Raw genomic sequence first — 12,138 nt, forward strand, 5'->3', positions numbered from 1 at the left:
CTTCAACCTCGCATCTCCAGGGCTGACCGTCTTGTTGCACCCTTCCTCATTCCCTCCCCCTTCTCCCCCCAACCCACCTCCATCTTCACACAATGGCTTCCCGGCGCCTAGCGTTCAACCTTAACCAGGCTCTGCGGAGCAAGGCCGCCCTCAAGGCCGTCCAGCCCGTCAAGCGTGGCTTCGCTTCCCCGGTCACCTTGCCTTCCACCACCCAGTCCACCACCCTCTCCAACGGTTTCACGGTACGCTGAAGGGATATCTCAATGGCTCGAGGGACTCGCTAACGTGATTCAGATCGCTACTGAGTACTCCCCATGGGCTCAGACCTCCACCGTTGGCGTCTGGATCGATGCCGGTAGCCGGGCAGAGACTGACAAGACCAACGGAACCGCGCACTTCCTGGAGCACCTTGCTTTCAAGGTACGGGTTGATTGGAAGCTCGAAGCTGGGAATCCGATTGCTGACATCTACTAGGGCACCAACAAGCGTTCCCAGCACCAATTGGAGCTCGAGATCGAGAACATGGGCGCTCACCTGAACGCCTACACATCGGTACGGCCCGGAAACATGGAAGAAGCCTTGGTCGCAACTAACGAAACGCATCACAGCGCGAGAACACCGTCTACTACGCCAAGTCCTTCAACAACGATGTCCCCAAGGCCGTCGACATCCTCGCCGATATCCTTCAGAACTCCAAGCTGGAGCCCGCTGCCATTGAGCGCGAGCGCGACGTCATCCTCCGTGAGCAGGAGGAGGTCGACAAGCAGCTCGAGGAGGTTGTGTTCGACCACCTCCACGCCACTGCCTTCCAGAACCAGCCCCTCGGCCGCACCATCCTCGGCCCCAAGGAGAACATCCAGACCATCTCCCGGGACAACCTGACCGACTACATCAAGACCAACTACACTGCTGACCGTATGGTCCTCGTTGGTGCCGGTGGTATCCCCCACGAGCAGCTCGTGAGACTCGCTGAAGAGCACTTCGGTGGCCTCCCCAGCAAGCCCCCGACCTCTGCTGCCCTGGCTCTCACCGCTGAGCAGAAGCGTACCCCCGAGTTCATCGGTTCCGAGGTCAGAATCCGTGACGACACTCTCCCCACTGCTCACATCGCCCTTGCCGTTGAGGGTGTCAGCTGGAAGGACGACGACTACTTCACCGCTCTCGTCACCCAGGCCATCGTCGGTAACTGGGACCGTGCCATGGGTAACTCCTCCTACCTTGGCAGCAAGCTCAGCTCCTTCGTTGAGTACCACGGCCTTGCCAACAGCTTCATGAGCTTCTCCACCAGCTACAGCGACACTGGGTATGTTTGTTCTCGTTGCATGTTGGCCGTTCTTCGCTAATGTTGACAGTCTCTGGGGTATCTACCTGACCTCCGAGAACACCAACCGTCTCGAGGACCTCATCCACTTCACTCTCCGTGAGTGGTCCCGCCTGAGCTACAACGTCACCTCCGCCGAGGTTGAGCGCGCCAAGGCCCAGCTGAAGGCCTCGATCCTCCTCTCCCTGGATGGCACCACTGCCGTCGCCGAAGACATTGGTCGCCAGATCATCACCACCGGTCGCCGCCTCAGCCCCGAGGACATTGAGCGCACGATCGGCCAGATCACCGAGAAGGACGTGATGGACTTTGCCTCCCGCAAGCTGTGGGATCAGGACATTGCCATGAGCGCCGTCGGCAGCATTGAGTCGGTGCTGGACTACAACCGTATCCGTGCGGACATGAGCCGGAACTCTCTGTAAGGGAGGAAGGACGAGCGTCTCAGATTTATGGCCGTGATTGTTGTTTTGGTGATTTAATAGATAGAAGCGGTGGTCGTGCCGAGGAGCGTGTCTTGTACAGTACACAACTGTCGCTATATCAAAATGTATTTGTTCAGTTATTCTAACAGATGCAGCAAACATCATCCAACCGTCCATTAAAGCAAGCTTAATAACAAACACCCAACACCAGCTCTAAACAACCAACCAACCCAATCCCCCACAAACCCAGACTAACCATTAAATGAATTAATAAAATTACCTCCCATAGTCCATTCCCCCAGGCGCTTTATACCCTTCATTCCCGGCCAAAAAGCCCGCCCGACTCTCCAATTCCTTCTCATGCTGCATCAACGTACAGCACGGACAGCAACACGCCCGCATACAATCCCCACATCCTGATCCCTCGAGGCCGAATTTCGCCCGGATTTGGCCTCGCTTGTTCATTAATGGGATGAAGTGGAGGCCGCAGTAGCTGAGGAGGAAGTAGAGGCAGCACTGGTCGTATATATTATTAGTATGTTGGGGGAGGGGGGAAGGGGAAAGGGTAGGGGAGGGGAGGAACGTACACCACCATTCCACATGCCATCATCTTTCAATGTGGGATCCTTGAGGCGGGAACTGGTTCGGCCGTGGAGACAGCAGGGGCAGCAGCAGCCGAGGAAGCCTGGTTTTCATGGTTGGTTAGTTGTTTGGGGGAGAGGGATGGGGAGGGAGGGAGGAGGGATGGCATACATGTGCCGCAGGGGGAACAGCAGTCCCAGAAACCAGAGGACCAGGGTTGACCGTTGCCCATTGTGGATGTTTTGTGTATTGTGTGGGTGGAATTGATTGAGGAGGTGAGGATGAGGATGAAGATGAGGATTATAGAAGCAATTGCGGGTTTTGTGCAACTGTGCTCCTTGGGTATGAATTGAATCAATCCAATTCAATTATGGACAATTAGATAGATAGGTAGACGGAATGATGATTGTTTGAAATATGAGATGAAGAAAGACCCATCCTGTCAGCAGAGAGGATTTATAACCCCTTCCTCTGTCCCTCCCATGCTAGTTAGTTACTACAAGCCTCCATGATTACTTACCCTGGCAGCCAGCCCAGCCCAGCCCATCCCATGGGGGCGATGCAATTCCACTGCATTAGAAAATTAGGATAGACACAGTCACAGACACATGGTTCCTCAAACAAAGGAAACAAAAATCAGCCCCCGGGTCCACCCTTCAACTCAGCCTTGCATTAGAGGACTGTCGTTGATCGCTAGACTCTTCCAGGAGAAGGGCACTGCAATGCTGATTGGTATGCCTCGTTTAGAAGAAATGGGGCCTTGGGATTAGCGGGGTTTGATTCTTTGGGGGCCAACAATACCCTAGGACTAGGAGGAGTCGACTAGGGAGGTTTAGGGAGGGATTGGGTAGAGTAAGCAGTAAGATGGTGGTGTTCTTGGCATTGGCTGATGCTAAGGGTCTCATTTTTGTTTTTGGGTGTTTATTGCAGTTGTGGTGAGGTGGTTTAAATTAAGATGCGCGGTGGTAGTTTCTGAACTTGTTGGAAGTTCGTATTAAAAGGTTCTAGGGGATGAGGGTCGTGTTTGGGGTACTAGGCGGACGGGAATACGGGTTGGATCGGGGGCCTGTTTGGGTCTTGCTGACCGCGTTTTACTTGTGTTTCCTCCCATGGGGTCGGTTTGGCTACTAAACTGCCCGGCAATCTAAGCTTTTGCTAGAGCCCGTCACATTTCAGCCACTGCCACTGCCTCAAGCACAGTATGCACTGGTTAATTACAGTCCTGCCCTCAGCAGTCCAGCTTGCCCTCCCTCGTGCTGCATGGCTGAGACAAGCCGATGCTCGTGGTATCTAATTTTGTGCTTCCATTGCATGATCTATCTAACGGCGTGGACTAGATTGCGGCTGACCGATCCTCCATCCTTTGGCGGATTCTGACCAAGAACTCGACCACACCGCGATGGAGGCTCAACAGGGATATCCAGGCCGCTTAATTCGTGGAGCTGAACCAGACAAGGAAGGATCCTACACTAGTCGGTGGAGCGATGCGTTGGTCTGCTCGCACGATGTCACCTAGACGGATGATTTCGTGTCGGTGCTATGGCTTCTCCAGCTGTCAACAAAAGCAAGCGATAAAAAAGAAGCCGACGCTCACATACTCTACATTAGAGGCTTCCAAATCCCATGTTCATCACGCTTGTCAGCGCATCAGTGCTACTTCAGCCCTGCTAAGCCACACTAGCCAGGGAATCGGAATGGCTGTGACTGGATAAGCTCTTCTCCGAGGGAACGACCCTGGTCAGAACCTGGTCTTTAACGACCAACCCCTGCAAATCCCTCGAGCCACGGCAAATGCGGCTGCGGCCGAAAGATACAACACCCCCGCAAAGATAATGAGTCCGCCATACTCCCCATGATCGCGTTGCTGGATCGCTCCGGCAATCGGAATCCCTGTGAGCACCCCGATGCTGGCAATGGTGTACGTCGTGCCGGTTCGCGTTCCATAGTCTTCTGTCGCGCAGATCTGGGAAATGCAGACCGGGGACAGGCTCATGGCAGTCCCGCTCCAGAATCCGAATAGCACAGCATAACAGACAATTGCGCCCAAGCTGCTGCCAGATTTGTACCACAATGCGAGAGTCAATATTGCGCATACCAGGGAGGTGAGGACCATCATGTTGAACCGTCCTAATCGGTCTGCAGCTAGGCCGGGCAGCAGGCGTCCCGGGATTAGCCCGATGTTCAGGAACACTATCAGCAGGTACGATACTGTGTTGCTTAAACCGACGTGCACTGCATATGCCGAGAGATATGTGGTGGGCACAAACACAGCAAACTCAACCAGGAAGATTGCGATCGTTGTGGCGGCGTATTTGGGGTCTCTTAATGCCTTGAAATCTGCCAGTGCACTGCCCCCGGCTTCCTTACCGAGTGGAAGCCGGGTCTTGATTAAGAAACATGCAATGACACACAACACAGCGCTCAAAAGTGCGATGATCCGGATAGTCCAGCCAAACCCGATTTTAGGCGCCGTGAAATATATGATCGCAGGAAATATCACACCTCCCAGTCCGCCTGCCGTGCAAGCAAGACCAGTGACAAACGCTCGGCGGACATTGAACCAATGACCGATGGCCGCAATTGCTGGGGTGAACAGAGCACTGGCTGATAATCCGCCCAAGACACTAAAGGAGAGAAATATCTGATAGTATTCTACCTGTGGTCAGCGACGGCCTCTCTGCTTTCAACGTCTGGGATTTACCATTGCTGACACTGAAGCACACCAATGCCACAACCATTCCAACGGATCCGGCAATGATAATGTATGTTGGTCCCCACGTGTCCAAGATCGGCCCTAGATCACTCAACGGCTATTAGCACTGATCGCTCAGAGCCTGGTCAGATATGGGACGCACCACTCTGCGCTCCTGCAAAGTAGAGGAAGAACCCATATGCTCCGTATATCCAGCCATTGCTTGACTCTGGGTAGTCTTTGAGCTGATGGGTACTGGTCCAGATATGGAGGGTTCCAATGGTGTTCATCATGCCCAAGGCTGGGACCATAGCACACCATGCCCCGAAAACGACCAGCCATGCCTCGAGGCCTCCTTCAGGATAATCTATGGTATCCTCTTGCTCGGTGGTCTCCTCAGAAGTTGACGAATAGCTGGATAATTCGGCTTCCATATTTGATTCGACTCGTAGCGCACTACCGTGTTGGTAGCACATTTGTCTTGAATGTGAGTCAGGTCCGACATACCTCGAGGATGGCTCCAGAGGAGGTCGTTTTAAGATTTATGACTGCTCAAGAAGCATGCGTCATGAGGCGGTGATTGCTGTGCTGGCATAGGAGAATTGACCCCAATCAATGCAAGGGCTCATGCATCCGGGCGACAACAAAGCTAAAAGATCTTCCACATAAAGCCAGCTTGGCTGGTCTAGCTGGTGTTTAATGCTACTCCTCCTGTTGCCTTCATTTGCCTACTTGCATGGTCGCGTGATCCCTAGGATACACGACTGCACCGGCACAGGCAGCCTTCTAGATGGCCTTCCATATATGCGTATTCTCTTCAGATCGGTGGCATTGGTACAATGCATGCCCTCATATTAGTGAGTTTTAACTCTCTTCCCATTATCAAATTGACTTTAGCAAGCAGCTTACTAGCGATATGTGAGCCTGCTCGTCTCGTCATATCTAATTTGTCAAGCGTCCCCTTGGGAAAAGACCAACTGGTGAGTACATCTGTACTAACCGCAACCAGCTAGAGACCCGGCCCGAAATTGTTCCATGGCGGGACGGCTTAGGTAATGCAGGCCGGATTGACGGCGCGATTGGCGATTTTTGGATTTCTGCAGCGGAGAAATTGCGGAAGCTTGCCTGTTCCTCAGCATCCCAATTAATCTTGTACATCATGGGTGGTAAGCGCGGAAAGAAGGTATGTGTGTCATTCAACTCCCCCGCTCTTGATTTTTGGTTGTTTTCGCTTTGCTCCCCTCCTTGACTTGGACTGACCTCCGCAGGGTGGCAGAGGCGGCGGCGGCGGACGCGAACGCCAAAACTGGCAGCAAGTCCCCAGGGAGAATGCCAAGTTCGAAAACTACTACAATGAGCAAGGATTTATCCCGGAGGAGGAGAGGGAGGCTTTCTGGGAGGCTATCAGGAGAGATTTGCCCAACAGCTTCCGTTTTACCGGATCCAGAGGGTACGTCATTGGTTGCGCAGCACTCGGACGGTGCGCTTTGCGATATCGTTCAATACAACTGACATGCTTCAAGTCACGCTCTGGCCGTTCAGGAAAAGCTCAAGAACTTTTACGTCCCCGAAATCACCTCGATCAAATATGAGGGCAACTTCGTCGAGCCTCCCCGCCCGGTCCCCTGGTACCCCGACCAACTCGCCTGGTCTATGACCACTCCCAAGCAGGTCGTCCGGCGATTCGCCCCGTTCGCTTCTTTTCAAAAGTTCCTTGTCGCCGAGACCGAGGTTGGAAACATCAGCAGACAGGAGGTGGTCAGCATGATCCCCCCTCTTTTGCTTGATGTCAAGCCGGGCATGACTGTTCTGGATATGTGCGCTGCTCCCGGTAGCAAGTCCGCACAGCTTATGGAGATGATCCACGCTGGAGAAGAGGAGTCTATGGCACAGGTTTCCGAGAAGGTGGCGAATGGAACTGCTTCCGCCGAACCCATGGGCCCTGAGGGTCTTAGTGACGATGGCAGAACCACGGGCTTGCTGATCGCCAACGACGCCGATTACAAGCGCGCACACATGCTGATTCACCAGATGAAGCGCCTTAGCTCTCCCAACTTGATTGTCACGAACCACGACGCTACCATGTTCCCCTCGATCAAGTTGCCTTCGGAGCCATCCACCAACGGAAAGCCCCCCAAGAACCGATACCTTAAGTTTGACCGTATCCTGGCCGATGTGCCTTGCACCGGCGACGGAACTGCCAGAAAGAACTGGGGTGTCTGGAAGGATTGGAACGCCAACAACGCTCTGGGATTGTACGCTACACAGGTCCGGATCCTTGTCCGTGCTCTGCAGATGTTGAAGGTCGGCGGTCGTGTCGTCTATTCCACCTGCAGTATGAACCCCATTGAAAACGAGGCCGTTATCGCCAGTGCCCTGGAGCGTTGTGGCTCCGCCAATGTCAAGATTCTTGACTGCAGCAACGAGCTTCCGGGACTGAAGAGAGCCTCTGGCTTGCGCACATGGAAGGTCATGGATCGTGAGGGTCGCATGTACAACACCTGGAAGGAGGTGGAGGAGCGGAAAGAGCGCGAGGGCATCAATGGCCTCGGCCGCGTCGCCGAGGGCATGTTCCCGCCTTCGGAGGATCTGCCTCTGGAGAGATGTATCCGGATCTACCCTCACATGCAAGACACCGGAGGTTTCTTCATCACCGTCCTTGAGAAGCTGTCCGAAATCCGTGCCAAGCCCGAGGATTCCTCCAAGGTGATCCCCAAGGCTTCCATTGCTGCCCTTACGGAAGAGCTCGACTTCAAGCAGAAGACTGGAGACGGCCAGCCCTTGGAGAAGATTGACGCCTTGGACGACTTGGTTGCTCCTGATCAGAACGCTCAGGTGGAAGCCGAGAAGAACGCATCCGTTGCGCAGGCTACCCACCAACTCCCTTACTCCGCCACCGACCAAATTTCCCCTGCCAAGAGAGATGCAGAGAGCTTGGAGGACGAGCTGCCGGCCAAGCGGACGAAACTTGAAGATGGCTCCGAAGTTGTTCTGGGAGACCGTCCGGTTCATGCTCCTGCACCCGTGGTCGAGTCCGATGTCGCCGAGACGACCGACGCGACCCCTGCGCCTACCGAGTCCGCGCCCGCAGAGGCTCAGGCGCAGCCCCCGCAGAAGCGGAAAAATGGCCAGCCGATTGAAGAGCCCTTCAAGTACTTGGATGTCAATCAGGAAGAGCTCGACCCTATCTACGAGTTCTACGAGATCTCTAAGCGCTTCCCTCGGGACCGCTTCATGGTGCGCAACGCGGAGGCGATTCCTGCTCGCACCATCTACTACACCAGCTCTCTGGCCCGCGACATTCTGAGCGCGAACGAGAAGCAGGGCATGAAGTTTGTGCACTGCGGTGTCAAGATGTTCGTGCGCCAGGATGTGCAGCGTCCTGATGTCTGCCGTTGGCGCATCCAGACTGATGGGCTGAGAATCCTGCAGCCCTGGCTGGGCCCTGCCAGAGCCATCACTCTGACTAGGAAGGAGACCCTGCGTAGGCTTCTCGTGGAGATGTTCCCTAAGGTCGATGGTAACAGCTGGACGGAACTTGGAGAGATCGGAGAGCGGGTCCGGGATATCCCGATGGGCTGCAGTATCTTGCACATTAGACCGGAAGCCGGCGACGAGACCTTCCAGTAAGTAACAGGACTGTCATTGCTGCATCAATGCTAACGATATTCTAGCGAGCGTATCACCCTTCCCCTTTGGCGGTCCCTGCACTCCGTCAACCTCATGCTTCCCAAGGAAGACCGTCGCGCCATGCTTCAGCGTCTGTTCAACGACGATACTCCCTTGGTTAACACCACGCAAAAGCGTCAGGCAGAGTCCGCGACGCCGGTGACCCCAGCAACCGATGCAGTCAACGAAGAGACTCCTGTTGAGACGGAGGAAGACGCGATCAAGCGTGAGAATCTGGTGTTGGGCGAGGACGAGCAGGAGCAGATGGACACACGCGAGACGTACACCAAGGCCGGTGACGAGGAGGATCGGTTCAACACGACTGTATAATTAGGAGTTCTTGAACATATACGGCAGTTACTTGAATGAAAAGTATGTTACTGACTTATTGCCTTGAATCTTCTTCCTGAACATGAAATTTGCAAAATACATTGTTACGAGTTGTACTTCTGAAGACTGCATCGGAATGCTGTCACGGTAATTGCCCTCGTCATCCTCCCGATCAGGCTGAATCCGTTAGCCATGACATGAACTGAGAATCGAGAATCACTCACATGCGACCTGAAGGACAACACGACCAGCCAGCTGGCCATTGGCCATCTTCTCGACCCACGAGTCCAGGTCCTCCAACTTGCCCTTGGTCAAGACCGGCTGTCCAGATTAGCCCAACCGAACTTCCAACGATGCCGCAGAGCACTCACATGCACAATGCCTCTCGCAGTGAAATCCAGAGCCTCCTCCACATCCTTAAGACTCCCGACAATAGATCCCACCACATTCAATTTCTTCAACGCCATCAAAATCGGGGGTGCACCCGCCAGAATGCTAGCATCCTTGGGCAATCCCACGGCCACCAACGTGCCATTCGGCCGAAGATATCTGGGCGCCGCCGCATAGACAGCCTTGGTGGCCGCGGTCACAATAATCCCATGCGCACCATACTTGGTGATCTTGATGATCTCGGCCCCAACATCCGGCGTCTGTTGGAAATCAATAAATACCTCCGCTCCCAGCCGCTGACACAGTTCTCTTTTCTCCTCTCCTGTGTCGATGGCAATCACCCGCATGCCCATGGCGCGCGCAAATTGAATCGCCAGATGGCCCAGTCCACCACCCGCCCCGGGAAGCACAATCCACTGCCCGGCCTTGACATTCGACCTAGAACACAACCTTCTCAGCACCCACCAGCAGCCCCAGAAGCAAGGGAATCTCACCTCTTACAAGCCACATAAACCGTAACCCCCCCACACATCATCGGGCCCGCCTCCTCATCCGCCACCCCATCCGGAATCCTGGACGCATACCGCCCATCTGCAAGACAATACTCCTGAAACGTCCCGGGGGCCGAAAACCCACTATTCACCTGATTGACACAATTGACCTCATCCGTCCCCGTCAAACAGAACTCACACTCTCCACACGTACTCGCAATCCACTTCACCCCCGCACGCTCCCCGATCTTCCACCGATTCTCCATCCCCGGGCCAATGGCTACGACCGTGCCGACGCCTTCGTGGCCCGCGATGCCTTGGGCTTTGGGTGTCATGGTGAGTCCGAAGTCGGTCCATTCGTCCCGGAGGAGGGATTTGTCGGATCCGCAGAGCCCAGTCCAGGTTATTTTGAGCAGGATTTGGCCTGGGCCCGGGGGGTGGACGGGGATGGTTTCGATGGTTGTGGTGGATGTGGTGCCGGTGCCGTGGCGGATGGCGGCGCGTTGGTGGCTGGGGATGTTGGGGTGGGGGATGGTCATGGTGTTGGTTGATGTGATGTGAGTAGGATGTGTGTTGGTTAGATAGAAGATGTTGGATTAAGCAAGAAGAAGAGGAGGGGGTGCTTTTATCCCCCTCTAATATTCCCCCCCTCTTCTCCGCACGTACACGTGATGGTTCAGTCTATCCCATCCTTGTAGATATAGGTATAGTGGTTGCTGCTAATGGTTGATATTTTTTTCCAAACCATATAGAGTTCGACTGATGAGTTCGGGTGGGCTAGATTGCTGCGTCTAGTCTAGGAGTAATGCATTGGGTGTTCGGTTGATCTATCTGTTGTGTTTGAATGATCAAGATGACGCGGTATGGTATCTATCAGATTGGTTTATGTGTGATTGTGGATGGTTAGGATGGGGTTCTCTCATCTTGTGCAACATGGTAGGGTTCAGAGGATGATTACTCGTTTCTTCCTAGCTCTGAATGCTCGTGTTACCATCCTTTGGGTTTTCTCAACTCTTTCATTTGACTGTATCGGTTCAGCTCAGCCCAGATCACCATCCTTAATCCCTGTCATACACTCTCTGACCCCGCTTCTTCTTGGGATATCTTACCCCGCCATCGACGACCATCTAGCAATACCAGATCCACAGCCCAATAGAATAGATCTCTTAAAATCCGAAGATCCCTCGATACAACATCGTTAGAAAGGAACTTGCATTCTCAATCTGCGATCAAGTTACTCCTTCCCCTCAGGGGGCCGAATAAACACGCAAGAAATATCTCGTCCCTCTAAAGGCAAAACAACAGACAAAGAAATGGATACGATCGGGTTAGCACTCGTACTAACGCGTAGCCCCGCAACCTAAGATCTAGCGTGCATGAAAACACGCAGCAATCATATCACTAGGTTGGTCTCCTTGTGAAGGAAAGGTTGTTTCTGATTGAGTGATTGATTGATTGAACCTCGGGTCTGGTCTTATCACCCCTCATTTAGGTGGCCAGTGAGGGATTCTGGGGAGGAGATCGACGGCTGAGCTGGAGCTGAGCTGTGGGGTATAGTAGTTACATAGTAGGATGCAAAGGTGGACAGCTGGACAGCTGGACAGCTCGGGGTTGGGTTGCTGGGTTGCAGGGCTGTGCATTGGTCGCCTTCGGAGCCGAAGTTTTGCCGGATGGGTGAATTTGAGCTGGTCGGGAATTGCTTGATACCTCGGTAACGAGGTTGTGCTTTAGACTTTTATGCCCCAAGGTATCGTCCAGGGCTACTTTTGGTGCTTGTGCTGTGCTATTCATGTGAGGTGGCAGGTGTCAGTTCCGGAGTGTTTCTGGCTTCTATCTGCGTTTGGATCCTTGATTCACCCATTCATTTGTTGTATGTTAGGGGATTAGATTGACTGAAAGACGAACCATGACTATAAACTGGGATATGGCGCTTCTAAGATAAGCTTAAAGGTAAACCGTTAATAGAGGAAGCTAAGAGTGGAGAAGAGAGGCTGAACCGACCAAGGCCTGGAACTATAGAAGTAGAAGGTTCTCAGAGGACCTTGCTGGCTTGTTTGTGGTAAATCCTACTTGCTGATGGCCTTCATTATATGGCTTCTAATTTCGCGGCATGAGGGCGGGGGTAAACGTGTGAAAAAGGGATCGAAGTATTGAAATTCAGAGAAATTCAGGAAGAAATTATATCATGCATTAGAGACTTGATTGGCAATCAATGAATTGATCGGTTGACAGATCGCTCAG

General features: G+C 53.5%; 4 protein-coding genes across 4 annotated transcripts; 2 read left to right on the forward strand and 2 right to left on the reverse strand.

Moving 5' to 3' along the window:
- The first annotated feature begins 18 nt into the window (after nt 1–18).
- BO80DRAFT_421401 (mitochondrial processing peptidase) lies at nt 19–1,853 on the forward strand. Its single transcript, XM_025718593.1, has 5 exons — nt 19–242; nt 295–420; nt 475–552; nt 609–1,303; nt 1,353–1,853. Exons 1-5 carry the CDS (start codon nt 93–95, stop codon nt 1,741–1,743), a joined length of 1,440 nt encoding a protein of 479 aa, XP_025579665.1. The 5' UTR covers nt 19–92; the 3' UTR covers nt 1,744–1,853.
- A 2,059-nt stretch (nt 1,854–3,912) lies between these two features.
- On the reverse strand, nt 3,913–6,054 carry BO80DRAFT_490430 (MFS general substrate transporter; the record flags this gene model as incomplete). The annotated part of the gene is made up of 4 exons (XM_025723636.1): nt 3,913–4,977; nt 5,027–5,119; nt 5,181–5,431; nt 6,035–6,054. 4 exons carry the CDS (start codon nt 6,052–6,054, stop codon nt 4,064–4,066), a joined length of 1,278 nt encoding a protein of 425 aa, XP_025579666.1. The 3' UTR covers nt 3,913–4,063.
- Nucleotides 6,055–6,105: 51 nt separating this feature from the next.
- BO80DRAFT_372808 (tRNA (cytosine-C5-)-methyltransferase) lies at nt 6,106–9,478 on the forward strand. The gene is made up of 6 exons (XM_025716535.1): nt 6,106–6,200; nt 6,286–6,467; nt 6,541–8,643; nt 8,692–9,193; nt 9,241–9,337; nt 9,388–9,478. The coding sequence occupies exons 1-4, from the start codon at nt 6,177–6,179 to the stop codon at nt 9,014–9,016; spliced, it is 2,634 nt and encodes an 877-aa protein (XP_025579667.1). The 5' UTR covers nt 6,106–6,176; the 3' UTR covers nt 9,017–9,193; nt 9,241–9,337; nt 9,388–9,478.
- BO80DRAFT_397840 (zinc-dependent alcohol dehydrogenase) lies at nt 8,702–10,485 on the reverse strand. The gene is made up of 4 exons (XM_025717396.1): nt 9,901–10,485; nt 9,388–9,844; nt 9,241–9,337; nt 8,702–9,193 (listed from the first exon to the last, which is right to left on the reverse strand). The coding sequence occupies exons 1-4, from the start codon at nt 10,434–10,436 to the stop codon at nt 9,189–9,191; spliced, it is 1,095 nt and encodes a 364-aa protein (XP_025579668.1). The 5' UTR covers nt 10,437–10,485; the 3' UTR covers nt 8,702–9,188.
- Between the last annotated feature and the right edge of the window lie 1,653 nt (nt 10,486–12,138).

The sequence above is a fragment of the Aspergillus ibericus genome (assembly GCF_003184845.1).
Source record: "Aspergillus ibericus CBS 121593 unplaced genomic scaffold BO80scaffold_3, whole genome shotgun sequence".
NCBI classification, from domain to species: Eukaryota; Fungi; Ascomycota; class Eurotiomycetes; order Eurotiales; family Aspergillaceae; genus Aspergillus; species Aspergillus ibericus.

Excerpts from the sequence above, each read along its gene's own strand:
- BO80DRAFT_421401 (XM_025718593.1), top strand. The coding sequence starts at position 93 with ATGGCTTCCCGGCGCCTAGCGTTCAACCTTAACCAGGCTCTGCGGAGC. Across the intron at positions 421-474 it reads TGGAGCACCTTGCTTTCAAG|GGCACCAACAAGCGTTCCCA; the intron begins GTACGGGTTGAT and ends GACATCTACTAG. Across the intron at positions 553-608 it reads ACCTGAACGCCTACACATCG|CGCGAGAACACCGTCTACTA; the intron begins GTACGGCCCGGA and ends AACGCATCACAG.
- BO80DRAFT_372808 (XM_025716535.1), top strand. The coding sequence starts at position 6,177 with ATGGGTGGTAAGCGCGGAAAGAAG. Across the intron at positions 6,468-6,540 it reads CGTTTTACCGGATCCAGAGG|TCACGCTCTGGCCGTTCAGG; the intron begins GTACGTCATTGG and ends ACATGCTTCAAG. Across the intron at positions 8,644-8,691 it reads GCCGGCGACGAGACCTTCCA|CGAGCGTATCACCCTTCCCC; the intron begins GTAAGTAACAGG and ends ACGATATTCTAG.
- BO80DRAFT_397840 (XM_025717396.1), bottom strand. The coding sequence starts at position 10,436 with ATGACCATCCCCCACCCCAACATCCCCAGCCACCAACGCGCCGCCATC. Across the intron at positions 9,845-9,900 it reads GTTTATGTGGCTTGTAAGAG|GTCGAATGTCAAGGCCGGGC; the intron begins GTGAGATTCCCT and ends GTTGTGTTCTAG. Across the intron at positions 9,338-9,387 it reads CTGCGAGAGGCATTGTGCAT|CCGGTCTTGACCAAGGGCAA; the intron begins GTGAGTGCTCTG and ends TAATCTGGACAG.